General features: G+C 41.3%; 1 protein-coding gene across 2 annotated transcripts in view; it reads left to right on the forward strand.

The window, feature by feature from the left end:
* Nucleotides 1–118: 118 nt before the first annotated feature.
* ABCG5 (ATP binding cassette subfamily G member 5) overlaps nt 119–14,313 on the forward strand; it is a 29,913-nt gene continuing 15,718 nt past the window's right edge. The window contains exons 1-7 of one of the 2 annotated variants that reach the window (XM_034764439.1): nt 119–563; nt 1,405–1,526; nt 4,054–4,190; nt 4,542–4,640; nt 6,961–7,093; nt 8,729–8,868; nt 9,823–9,952. In XM_034764439.1, the coding sequence (XP_034620330.1) occupies nt 448–563; nt 1,405–1,526; nt 4,054–4,190; nt 4,542–4,640; nt 6,961–7,093; nt 8,729–8,868; nt 9,823–9,952 (877 nt within the window). In that variant the 5' untranslated portion in view covers nt 119–447. The remainder of the gene's footprint in view (nt 564–1,404; nt 1,527–4,053; nt 4,191–4,541; nt 4,641–6,960; nt 7,094–8,728; nt 8,869–9,822; nt 9,953–14,313) is intronic. The other variant, XM_034764438.1, reaches the window with a different exon arrangement.

Raw genomic sequence — 14,313 nt, forward strand, 5'->3', positions numbered from 1 at the left:
GCTTACTGTGGAAATCCTTCTCCTCTTGGTTTTGAGCTTGACCCCCTTCTAAGCCCCCTACAGAAATATAGCCGGTGTTTCTCCTGACACTCTGGGTCTCTCTGGTCTACGTGTCTCTGTAGATGGAGCAATGTTCTCCTTTTCTGGGATAGTAACAGCTCAGGCTAAAGGTTAATCAGATAATAGTTATGGCTAATCTGCTAACTGTGCTTGGAAAGGAGAAGAAAGAAAAAGTGAACTGAGAGCTACACAGCTTTCTGTCGAATAATTTCCTGGGTGTAAAAATAAGGCTGAGTCCATGACTGATCCTGTGGACTACTGGCAGAGTGAAGCTACACCCTCTTCATTAATGCAGTAGCAACTTGGTGGCTGAGTGTTTACCTGAATTAACTGATTTACCAGCTGGTTGAGAGGGTGATTTAAGTAAAGTGTCCAGTCTGCCTGAAGATGATGCAGCCTACTGAGATGGAAAGGAGCGGCGGAGGTTCCAGAGCAGAAGAAAGGGCGTCTGTTGTGATTCCACATAACAGTGTCAGCGTCCATGGGATCTCTTACACAGTCAGGTAAAGCTAGTAAGGACTAGCAATGTAAGCTGGGACTCTGCAATAGCACTAATCCTCAGACCATGGGGATAAGACTTCCCTTAATTTATAGCATAACAGTAACAGGGATTTAGTTTGAAGACAATGGACCTTAGTCTTAGTCCAGTGAAGGGAGACACCAAGGATGAATTTGGCCCTATCTGTCTTGTAGTTAAGACTATATTTTCCTGAGAGTAAGGAGTGATTCTGCTTTCTGAAGATTTATATGTGATGCTTTAAAGGAGGTCTCCAAAGGAGAATAAAACTAGGCCTGTACCTTTCTTGCATCTTTATTATGTATAAAGAAAGCCTGAAAGGGTTGTGGTTTCATTTCTTTTGCTTGTTTTTAGACATTTAAGCTTCTGTCTTGGCTGGAAGACTCTGATATGACTGGAGAGCTAGTGAACTGGTGATGCCAATAGAGCCAATATAGAATAAGATGAGCTATTAAAAGGGGAAAGGATTTTTAGTCAAGTCTGTTTAAAACTTTGTTTTTTTGTTAATTGCTATTTAATTTCAGTGGTTCTGTTAAAGGTCTAAAACCCTCATCCTTACTTTTAAAGAGCTCACAATAAATATTACTTATACCTCCCTTTGGTCATCCACCAACACCAGGTTAGATCAGGAAGGTTAAGTCTGGTTCTACTAAGGTAAAAAACAAGCAGAAAAAAAACCTTTTAGAAATTATTTTTTCCCAATTCTCTTTATACAGCAAAGCAGCAAAAAAGGGCACAAGCCCAATTTTTTAAATGTTTTTTACATGTTATTTTAAATTCTTCCAAATGCCACATTTCATCCTTTTCAACCTTCTTTTTTTTAAAAGAGAACGTGTTGGACTTTGGTGGGATATCCCATCATATCATAAAAAATACACACGGCAGATCCTCAGAGATGTCTCATTTCACATAGAGAGTGGCCAGATCATGGCAATTTTGGGAAATTCTGGTAAGTAATTCAAAACTTCCAAATCTAAAATGATACTACTTAAAAAAAAACATGCTACATGAATTTTGTAGAATGTGCTGAATGTGGGCACTTCTGTAATAAGGTCACAATGTGGATAAGCACTGGTTTACTTAGATTAATAATTTACTTCTCGATTGTTATCAGCAGGCTCTAGCCTATGAATGGCCTTCTTGGGGACATTACACTGGTGAGGATTACTGAAGCACACTGCCCTAAGTCTCCACACCCTTGACACCAGAGTATCCCCTCCCACTGCCTACCTTGAAGGGGCTGGGAGGGGTGCTGGTATGGAGCTGGCTATTCTGGCTTTCCACTACTTGTAGATTCTCACGCAGGGTGCCTTTAAGGTCACTTTGCACTGCACAAGTGACCTTAGCAGGGTCAAGGACCTAGCCAAAAGATTTGTATTTTTAAATAATGGAACTCTTGCAGACTATCAAAGACTTTCTGAAAAAGAAAAGTTGTATCAATGCATACATAGTCACCGTCAACCTATACTCTTTAAAAACATGGCATTTTCAGTCGCAGTCTCAGTAGAATATATGTGTGGTTGTTCTCAGGGTACCAGGGACAGTGAGTCGCCTTGTTACTCCCTGCCTCTAGTGAGAGAGGGTCTTGCCCATTGTAACTTTAAGCTAGTGCCCTGACACCACCAGCCTTTCAGCCACTCAAGCACTCTCCTCCAGGCTATGCCAGCCCGGTCTTTGCCTTGCAGGTTAACAATAGGTGCATCCTGGTCCCCAAGTCCTTTTGAAACATTCCCCTGAGATATCCAGCCCCTAAACTGGCTACTCACAGAAATTCCAGATCCTCTGCCCCCACAGATTTCTTTAAGAAACAATGAAGAGTCAATTAGAAACAAGATAGTGATGGAAACGAATGGTCACAATATGAAACAAAATCATAAAACGCAAACTAGGGCCTATGCTTATTAATAGTTATCTTTCCTATCTAATAAAGTAGGTTTTCCCCTGAAAGTTCAGTCTGTTGTAGAGCTGGCTGGCTTTGCAGGAACCAAGATCCAAACTTTCATGAAAACATCCCCATGCCACAAGTTGTTTCCTCAGTGAATGGCTCCAGAGTGCTTTTCCCCACTCTGTATTATGCTGAAACAGTCTTTTGTCTTTATTCACTTATAGGGTGATCCCGCTGTCTGTTATAATGGTACTTTTCCACCTCCAAGTTGTTTCAATTGTTTTCAGTTGTCTCTAATGGTTTTCCATTGATAGTCTTGGGAAACAAGGCTAGACAACTGAGCCTCTCCTTACCTCACTGGGTAATATGGGAGTGTTGACAATTCTTCCTGAATGATCCATCACTGAGATGAATCATCCCCTGGTGTCTAACTTTTACTCCAAGACCAAAAAAGCATCCTTTCAATATAGTTATATTATTTCTTCAATATTACCCATACATACATTTCACAATGATGATGAGTTTTAATAAGTTACGAGCTTTCAGTAGATACCTTACATGTTAGCCGTTATGCATAAATACCCTGTATGATGTGTTTGGTGTGGTGAGTTTGTCAGACTTGAGATGAGAGTTGTTTGCAAAGAACAGGGGATCTTTTCCCAAGGGGCCTCTGTGTCACAATATGGTTTCTTCCAAACTTGCCAGAGTTTTTCAGGTCTGTGTATGTGATTGTTATATGGTTTCCTGGGCTAACATTTTTAATCTTTTTTTCATCTTGGATTAAATTAAACCCTGTGCAAAGAGCCAGCACAGGGCCTATTAATCACTTAAGCCCTACTTAAGCTCTTTTTTGAGCTTCCAGTGGCACTTAAATGGTGCATAGGCCTTGTGCTGCAGAGGAGTTAGGCCCTCTCAAATCCTCCATTATCTTCCTCTTGCATTCCAAATGTGGTGCAAGCTACCTGCCCCGCCTACAGCGCTGCTCTTGACTCTTACTACTGCTCCTCTTCCTCACGATTCTGCTCAACCTCCTGTCTCCCTGCTACCTTCATGGCCTTCTCCCACTCTCATCTTCATAGCTTCTCCCACGTTGCCCCTTATTCCTGGAATTCCCTCTTGCCCCTGGAACCAAAGGTGAAATTTCTTCATTTACATTTCTCCTCAGTACTTATTTCTCCCACGAAACCTACTAGTCTCCTATAAAAATGCTCCTAAAAAGAAATGCTCTCAATGCTTTGAAGCAGAAACAGCCCTGGTCCTCCATCCTTGTCTGATCTGTTTTGTCTTTCTGTTTAGATTTTAAAAGATAGGACAGGAACTGTAGTCCTCAATGTTTTGTATAGCATCAAGCATAACTAGAGTGCTTAACAAGTGATGAGAAATCAATAGAAATTTACACAGACTCTAACACTCCATTTAACTTTCATGGGCTGCCTTTTCACACTGTTGTTAGTGATAAAATATATATCTATTTTTTCATTAGATGTGTGTACAGTGTCTAGCACAATGGAGTCACAGCCTCTGATAGGTACTGCTATAATAAAAGTAAGAATTAATGTGAATGAGATTTTTTTTTTAAACTGTCTAACAGGCTCTGGAAAAACAACTCTGCTGGATGCAATATCAGGAAGACTGAGACAAAAAGGAAATTTCTTTGGTGAAGTGTACATGAATGGGCAAGAGCTGAAGAAAGAACAATTTCAGGACTGCTTCTCATATGTTCAACAGGTTGTTTTTAATTTAATTCATATGCATGGAACTTTTTGTTATCACAAAGTTGTAGAGATAATAATAGAATCATATGGCTTGATTGTGATTTCACTAACCTTGCTGTAAATCAGGAGTAACTCTATAGAAGTCAATGGAACTATGCTGATATGAAATGTGTGTCAAAGCAGAACCACGCCCAGAGTTACTACAATACTGTTAAGTATCAGAGGGGTAGCCATGTTAGTCTGGATCTGTAAAAAGCAACAAAGAGTTGTGGCACCTTATAGACTAACAAATGTATTGGAGCATAAGCTTTCGTGGGTGAATACCCACTTCGTCAACAATACTGTTGTTCTTTTCCTATTTTAGAATGATACTTTGTTAGGTTATCTCACCATACAAGAATCTTTGACTTACACGGCTTTACTCGCACTTCAGAAGCACTCCAACGACTTCATTAAAAGGAAGGTCAGTATGTTTTATTCTTCCACTGAGACAAACAATACAATCTTTTCAGATATGTCCAGCGGATCAGATAGCTAAAAGGTAGTGTCTATAAAATTAGGGTGATTTGGATGCCCAAGTTCAATTCATGCTCTCACATTATCCTTTCATCAATGGCACTTTTAATCCTTAGATCTCACAGTGCTTTACAAAGGAAGCCAAGTATCATTATTCCTATTTTACAGATGAGGAAACAGGCATGTACAAGTGAAGTGACTTGCTCAGGATCACAAAGAAGTTCAGCAACTGAGCCAGGAATAAAACTCTCTGGTCTCCTGACTGCCAGTTCTGTGTCCTGCTGCCATCTGGGGAAATAATGAATATGTTGGAATGAAATTAGTGTTGCTGTAGCTGTGTCAGTCACAGAATATTAGAGCGACAAGGTGGGTGAGAACATCTTTTATTGGACCAACTTCTGTTGGTGAGAGAAACAAGCTTGTGAGCTTACACAGAGGAAGATGACCTGAAGAAGAGCTCTGTGTAAGCTCAACAGCTTCTCTCTCTCACCACAGAAGTTGGTCCAATAAAAGATGTTCTCACCCACCTTGTCTCTTTGGAATGAAATTGTCATTCCTGAAGCAGTACCAATTGCTACCACATGGGAGAATGAATTTGATACCAAATTCAGAACTCCTGAAGTGGCCATCCCCATAGTATCTGGGCACATTACATACCATCATTTCCCTCCTGGAAGAAGAACCAAACTTTTATATCCTCCCCACTTACTGCTGCTTTATTGTGAGGAATTGAAGATATTATTTATTTGTTAACCCCTGACAAATGATCAGCCCTGCACCATGCACAGAAGAAACACAGCCTCTGTCCCACTGAACTAGCCATCTGAATAGAGACAACAAAAATAAACACCAAATGGACTGGGAGACCCAGAAGGAGGGGTCTATCTAGGTTGTTAATTTCTTAGTGTCACTTGTGCCTATCCAGGTGCTTTATTGCATAGAGCTGGCAATTGATGCCATTTTTACAATTTTCCAAAAAGAAAAAAAAAAAAGATGAATTCTACTTGTGCCCTAAAGCTGGCAAGATACAGGTACAGCCAGGTGTCTGGTAGAAGAACATTCTAGCAAGAGGGCAAATGGCTGCTGCCAGGCGGCCTTTGGTGTATGGAAGTCTATGAAGCTGTTTGTGAGAAGTTGCCTAGGAATCGGATAGTGGCCTCTAGACAAAGATGTTTACCCATCAAGTGTGGAGTTCCATCTCCTGGGAGGTTCCATCTATTTAGGACTTAGCCTGCAGCCTTCACTCAAGCAAACATGAGTTGTGCTTGACTAAGGTCACAGAACCTGTCCCTTGGTCAGTGAAACACAGCTTTCCTGGTTCTTTAAAGCCCTACATCCTGATTCTCATTTATACTAAGGCCCCTATACACTGCTCTGGCCTTGCTCACTTTAAGGCCCCTTTACATAACCAGAGAGAGCTGTACAGACAGGCAAGAAAATACTGCAGCAGGAAGGTCCATTCCTTGCTCTTCTGAGCTACAGATCAACACCAATAGCCTGTACTGGATATAGTCCAGCACAATTCCTGATGGGAAGACAATTCAAATACTGTTCTGCTTTTGGAAAAGCACATCTCTCCAAAGTGGCCAGACATGAAGAGAATAGCCAAATCAGATAAAAAGGCAAAAAGAGATTATGAACAATTTTACAATAGACGTCACTCAGTTAGAGAACTGCTGGGTCTAGAATCTGATGAACCAAACTGGATGGAGAAAAAGGATGGACAACTCCAGCTGTTGTAAAGAAAAAGAATTAATTGCTCAGCTCATGTGATTGAAACTGACAATGGAGAGTTCAACAGAAACCATAGACATCTACAAAAAGCGTACTCCTCAGAAAGAACACTCAATAGAGAAAACTCTATAGGTGGCAGATGCAGAACAATACTCAGAGATTCCAAACTGACCACTGCCAGTCATTTAAACTAATGGACAGACAGATGGCTAAGATGCTATGCATCAGGTGGTGTAAGTAGAAAACCAGTGTCAGAGACACTTGACTGACTGATCCGTGTTGAACTTTAAAGATAGCGTGCTGGTGTAAATGGTCAACTGAAAATGAAATTCTACCTTCCCATCCAAGAATGAAATAAAAATAACTCCAGATTATTGTAAATAACTCCCACTAACATGGAGCGTGGGCAGCATATTGGGGGCAGTTTAGAATGCTATGAGCTGCTTCTCACAATTTTTAATGTAGTGTGCAACTGTCTGAGTCGGGCAGTGAACATTACTTCACATTCTTTTTACATTGTAACTATTTTGCAGGTAGATGCTGTTATGGCTGAGCTGAGCCTCAGCCATGTTGCTACTAATGTCATTGGAAGCCGTATTTTTAGGGGAATTTCTGGTGGTGAGAGGCGTCGCGTTTCAATTGCAGCCCAGCTATTACAAGATCCTAGTGAGTACCGAACAGCTTTTCAGAATAAAACAAATACCTTGTCCTTTTCATTAGGCTGTCACTTTGCACACACTCCCACCACCCACCTCTAAATAACATTTTAAAATATAATAGCATTTTTCTTCTATTACAGATCCACACTCCAAACTGCCATTGATTTCAACATGCAGGCTCAGTGCACAATCAGCTCTGCAGAGAGGCAGAAATGTCTAGTGACTAGAGCATAGGCTGACACTCCTGTTTTGTCACTGACCTATGCTGTGGCCTTGGCAAGTCACGTAGACCCTGATAGTTAAGTTTAAGCACATGCATAGATCTTAGGGATTTCAGCATGTGTTTAACCATGTGCTTAAATTAAGTCCTTTACAACTGTGCTTCTATTTCCCATCTGTAAAACAGAGCTAATAAAACTTACTTATTTTAGCGGGGAGTTATAAGGATTAATTTTGTAATGTTTGTTCAGCACTTTGTGTTTTCAAAGTGCTATGTAAGTGCTAAATATTATTATTTATTATTATTACTTAGTCCTTCATATTTATTTATTTGGATATAAAACAGAGCCAAAAAAGTAGCCCATACCCAAGCTCTACTTGCTTTGACAATTACTTAAATTTGCAATTCAATTGGAATAACCATTTAGCAGTGCTCGTACATAAGTTAATGCAACCAGCCAGTGAATGAAGCATACTCCATACCTTAGCTAATGAAGCTTTTAGTAGAGCACTGATATGCTGTATCCACTACTTTCTTGAACATTTTTGTGAAGAAATTATGATTTCTGTTGGGAACTTAAAAGGGGCAGTATAATACCTATGTTGCAATAATTCAAAGAATCAACATTTGTAGTTTGCTACATTAATTCAGCCAGTGATGAAATGAGAATTGTATTTCCCTTGATGAATGATCTACACTACATTATACACTGTATGAACTCTGGTTCAATGACAGCAGTCAGAGATACTAATAAAATTGGTGGACTGGTCAGGGTGGGAATTTTCCACGCTGTACCATTTTTGTGAAAAAAATAAAATCATTCATTTTCCAGGACTGTCTCTCTCTTCCTTCACCTCCCACCCCCTGAATTCTTATGTATAATAAAATACAAAGAAAATTACAAAGAAAATAATGCACTAATAAGACTGGTTCACATACAGAACTATATACTGTACTACAGGATAATTTTAAATAGTTTATTATATAAAGCACAGTTATGTATCCTGTATGCATGCAGAATACACACTTTTAGCTAATTTTATGTAGCATCCTATCCTTATAAGCATCATTTTATAATGCTAATTCTAAAAGCTGACAAACACACTGAATCTATTTTGGTAGCTTCACTAAGAAAAAAATCAACATGAAAAAATTATTAAGTTCTAATTCTGGTATCAAAGAGAGGACCTGATCTTGCACTCTGTATTCACTGTGGTTGAAAATGGACCACTGAAGCAACTAAAGGCTGAAGGATCAGGCCAGAGAAATAAATGTGTTGTAGTTTTGCGTACACAGGTTTGCATGGCTGTCACACTTTAGAGATAATTCAACAGTGCGCATTGAATGACCTATAAAGAACAGAAACTATAAATTTGCTTACCATTTAACTGAGTTTTCAGAAATTATCCTGGTTATTCACAGAGGTCATGTTACTCGATGAACCAACTACGGGACTGGACTGCATGACTGCAAATCAGATTGTCTTGTTGCTTTCGGAACTTGCACGCAAAGACAGAATTGTGATTATTACAATTCATCAACCACGGTCAGAACTTTTCAGGGTAAGGAATATCAAAATAATAATAGCTTCTTACTGAGCATCACTCCATGCAGTTTTTCTTGCAGATGAGAGTTTAGTACAAAATTAAATACAGTCTATCTTCAAATCCCAGCACTAGTTCCCATTTTCCACTGCATCAAATTCAAGCTGCTTGTCCTCACCTTCTGGGCCCTTACAGCTCTGCCCCTTTCCACTTCTCTGTTCTTGTCTCTATTCATACTTTCCATTGATCCCTCTGCTGTACCACTGATGCTAACCTCAACTGCTCATTTGTCCACAACTGCCTTCATGCTTTCCTCGTCCCTGCTTTTCTGAACTTATAACAAATTCCTCTCCAGATTCCTCTCCAAAACCCATTTCTTCTGTGATGCAAGAAATTGACCAACCAATGACAGATAGGCTGAGGCACAGTTGGTATAGTTTGCGTTTTATTTTTTTTAAAAAGACAATGTACATAATGGCTAATATTTTCAAAAATGGCTGGTGATTTTGTGTACCCAACCTGAGACACCCTTAAAGGGACCTGGCTTTCAGAAAGTAGTAAGCCTGCATGTCTGACCCTCCTGAGGCAGATTAGTATATTTGCATCCATTTTACAGACTGGGGTTACTAAAACACTGAGAGGGTCAGTGACTTGACCAAGGTCACAAAGTAAGGTTGTGTCAAAACTGAGAAGTCAAGAGTTCATGGTTCCCATTCCTGTGCTCAGCCTGCACCTTTCTTTTCATAGCTGGTAGGATCCAATACCTATAAAAAGGGTCAGTTCTAATAGTTTATGATTAAAAAGACATTTGGCAGTTCAGAAATACAATAAGGAAATGTAATGATGGGTCAAATCTACTCTTCCTGTTAAAGAGCCTTTATTTACCAAATTGTAAAGTACTATTCCAGTATTCATGTTTTCCTTGTTAGTAGTAAGTTGATCTCATTAATATATATTGTGTTGTCCAACCAGTTATTTGACAAAATCGCCATCATGAGTTTTGGAGAATTGGTTTTCTGTGGGGACCCTCCAGAAATGATCACATTTTTTAGTGATTGCAACTATGCCTGCCCTGAACAATCAAATCCTTTTGACTTTTATGGTAAGTTTATCCAACTCATATTAGCAAAGATGTTGGCATTTTATTCTAGGCAAGAAGGTTGGAATTTTTTCCAACATACCTTATTGTAATTCTTCCTGTTCTTTGTAATTGTGCTAAGCTAGTTTGTTCCATTGCTTCTAAGTGGGGATCAATGCTATAAAATTATGTAACGTATTCAACAGAACAACTGCTCTTAGATCTGAGAATAAAAGTAGCTGTGGGATCAGCAACAAAATAGCTTAGGTCAGTTTTGAAAACATGCTGCTTTTATCTGGTACGATACTTATTTTAAACCTGTGGGATATAGAACATTCAGATGCCCTAGTGATAGGCAAACTAGAGACAGAAAAGAAAGAACAAACTGATGTGAACTTTCCTTTGGATCAGTAAACAGTAAAAATACACAATAGCACTGCAATAGAGCAATATGAAATAATAGGGCAAACTAACACCACAACTAGTGTTCCAGGTTCAGGAATCCTTTGGATTCATGATGCTCCTTTGCTCCTAGGAATTTAGACTTGATTTTCCAAAGTATGGAGTGCCTTCAATTCCTATTGACTTAAGTGGAAGTTGAAAATGCTCAGAGACTCCACAGATCATGCAGTATTTCACTCTTATTGTTGATTTAAAACAAAACATTTACTTACCTCGCAGTTGTTATGGTTCTTCAAAACATTTTGTCCACGTGGATCCCACTCTAGGTGCACATGAAACTAGAAGCTTTGATTTGCAGTGTTTGTGTGGCTGCACTTGAGCCCTGCATATCCTTGTGTCCCACCCAAGCCAACAGCATATAAAGGTCAGAGAAGTTGCAAACATCCCTCAGTTCTAGAGCTAATTCAGAAAATCAATTTAAGGAAGACTCACCAAAAAAAAAAAGTGGGGATGGAGGACAGGTCATGAGATCCACACTGATGGACAGCATCTTGAAGAACCACAATTATTGCAAAGTAAGTTGCTGGTTTTTTTCTTTGAGAAATTGTCCATGTGCATCCCACTCCCCCCTCTAGGTGATTGGCAAGCAATGCCCCATCTGGATGGCAAAACTGAGGAGTCCTAGTTGCCACTAACTAAAACACTGATTGTAACACTGACCTCCCAAATTTGGCATCCAATCTTGCGCCCAAATCAAGGACAAAATGTTTAACAAAAGTGAGGGGATTACTTAGGGTGACCAGACAGCAAGTGTGAAAAATCGGGATGGGGGGTAATAGGAGCCTATATAAGAAAAAGACCCCAAAATCGGGACTGTCCCTATAAAATCTGGTCACCCTAGGATTACTCCAGGTGGCTTCCTGGCACATCTCAGACATGGTTATATTTCTGAAATATGCAGACAAGGCAGCCTGCGCCCCAGTCGAATATTTGGCAGAAGATGTATATCAACCATGTAATAACAGACTGAATACACGGTGTAATCCATTTAAATATTCTCTGGGGAAAAACAGCTTGTGTTTTAGAAGTGTTACTTATGGAAACAAAAAGATAGGTTGTCTAAAAGGGCTTGTCCTATTCAAGTAATATAGCAAAGCCCTTGAAATGTCTTAGTATGAAATTTCTTCTCTGATGTGTAGGATAGGGTTTTGTAAAGAAAATGAGGGGATTAATGGATTGATTTAAATGAAAGTCTGAGACAACTTTGCAAATAAATTTAGTGTGAGATCTCAGCACCACCTTATCTCTGCGGAATGCTGTGTAAGGAGGGTCAGCCATGAGAGCTTGGAGTTAGTTGACCCTACTGACTGATGTAATGACCACCAGAGTGAAATGGTGTAGAGAGCAGAAAGGAATTCAAAGGGGGAGGATCCATGAGTCCTGAAAGGACAATCTTAAGATCGATAGATAAGTGTGAAGCAGCGCTGGATACAGTAGGGTGGGAAAAATTAAACATGACTGGCTAGGAAGTTGGCATAGTGAAATTGCTACAAGGAAGACTTTAGTTGAACTGAATGAGAGTTCAGAGAGCTGGAGGGCATGTCTACATGGGAGTTTTAAATTGGATCAAATCAAGTTAATCTGGTTTGAAAATGCTTACATACACACGACACAATCTATCACTGCATACTAACTCTACATATGTCGCCAACTCTGGAGTCATCTTGCAAAGTGAACGAGGTTTCCTCCAAATTAAATTAGTTTGCATCCACATGAACAGTAGACCAACTGCTGCACAATACTTTTTGCATGCTTTCAATAGCTACCCCACAGTGCTTTGCATATTGACAATTACTAACCTGTCCGGTTACCTGTGTGCCCTCCCTGCTCTAATCAAGTTCCAAGGACAACCCCCCACCCCATAAGAAGCTGGTGTGGAGCCAGATGTTGCCCATTTGCTCCTGGATCTCAGGATACAATTGTGATACACTCCCAAAGCCCACAACATGCCTTGCACAGCTGCTTGGAGCCATACCGAGACCATGGATCAGATCACCATCTGGGAAGAAGCACTGGTTCAGGAAGTTGTTGTGGCTGGACACTGGAAAAAAGATGTTTTTGTGGACATTGCAAAGCAGCTGTCCATGAGGGATCATTACCAGGACATCAAGCAGTGCCAGATATAGCTGCAATCCTTCTGGACTTTACATATCATCAGAGCTTGATTCTATGGTATGAGAAAAGTGTCTTGCACGCAGGGCCATACTTACACATATGGAAAGTATGCAGCAGCGTAGGGCACCAGGAAATATGGGGCACCACATTTCCTGGTGCCCTGCGCAGCTGTGTGCTGCTCTAGTCCCTACTCTGCCTCTTCCCCATGGCCCCCGCCCCTGCTCCGCCCCAACCCCGCCTCTTCCTGCCCCTGCTCCGCCCCAGCCCTGCCCCCACTGCACCCCTTTCCCAAAGCCCCTGCCCCGCCCCCACTCCATCCCTTCCACAAAGACCCCGCCCTGGTCTGTCCCCGCCCCTTCCCACCCCTGCTCCACCCCAGCCCTGCCCCTTCCCACCCCTGAGGATTGCTGCAGGGCCAGGCCTGCACTCACTGGTGGCAGGAAGTGCAGCGACCTGGCCCCAGCTGCGTCACCGGTGAGTGCTGGGGGGCAGTTCCCCCTGTCCTCAAGCCAGCCCCATCCCCCCGTGGAGGCCTGGGACCAGCCCCTCCCCCCCCCCGCGGAGGCCTGCGGCCCCCTCTCCCCTATGTAGGGCCCCAGAATAGCTAGGGATGGCCCTGCTTGCATGGATCCTGGGCTCAGGCTCCGCCTGGAGCAAAACCTGGGCACTTTGTGTTCTCTTCGATGGCAAATGAGTCTATAATGGGATTTCCTATTGTTGAAATATCAGGCTGAGTATGGAGCTCTTCAGAGACCATTGGTGACAGATTGTCTGCTATGTTGTTGTTGACTCCTGGAAGGTGAAGAGCAACTGGGGTTATCCATGGAGTTGACCATGTCCATAATCTGATTTCCTCATGGCATAGAGGTGATGAACAGATACCACCCTGCTTCTTTATATAATAAAATGCAGATGTTTGTCTGTGAAGATCTGTACAGTGGAATTCTTTAAAACTATAAGGAATGGTTTGCAGAAAATCTGACTGTCCAGAGTTCTAGGATGTTTATGGGGAGGCTCATCTCCTTCTGGGACTATATCCCATGTATCTGAAGTTAGTTCAGGTGAAGACCCCAACCAATTCCTGATGTGTCTATGGTCAGTGTCTTTGTAGGTGGAGGGGTGGAGAAGGTTCTGAGCATCCCTCCACCAATATAGTGATAACAAGATATAACAGTAATAATAAGAACTACCCTAGCTCTTCTATAGCACTTTTCATTCATAGGTCTCAACGTGCTTTACAAAGAAGGTCGGTATCATTATCCCCATTTTGTAGATGGGGAAACAGGTACAGAGAGGTAAAGTGACTTACTCAAGGTCACCCAGCAGGCCAGTGGCAGAGCTGGTAATATAATGTAGGACCCTGAGTGTCAGTCCAGTGCTACTAGGCTACATTGCCTCTCATTGGCCTTTGATGCCTCCCTGATTTTTGGAGGAAGCTTGTTCACAAAGGGAAATACTTTGTCCCACATCAAAAAATCATACTTGATGAATAATGCTTGGTAATTCAGTATGTGTAGAGTGGAGGAGTAAGCTTTCCTCCCCAAGAGATACAGCTTTTTGGGGTCTTTATCTTCAAGAGTAACTGTTGGTAGACCATGCAGGCTCACTTTCTCATGAATCACAGAGACATACCCGAGATTCGAGGATTGGATGTGTATAGAATTGTTCTAAGCCTCTCTGTGGAACTTTTATCTTTTTTCTGCTGGTTTTGCAGTCATGCAAGGGTAGCAGTGGTCTTCCAGAGGTCTATAGCTGACTCCAAGATGCCGTCATTTATAGGGATTGGTAACCTGCCCACAGTGGAGGGC

Source organism: Trachemys scripta, chromosome 3 (assembly GCF_013100865.1).
Source record: "Trachemys scripta elegans isolate TJP31775 chromosome 3, CAS_Tse_1.0, whole genome shotgun sequence".
In the NCBI taxonomy this organism is placed as follows: Eukaryota; Metazoa; Chordata; order Testudines; family Emydidae; genus Trachemys; species Trachemys scripta.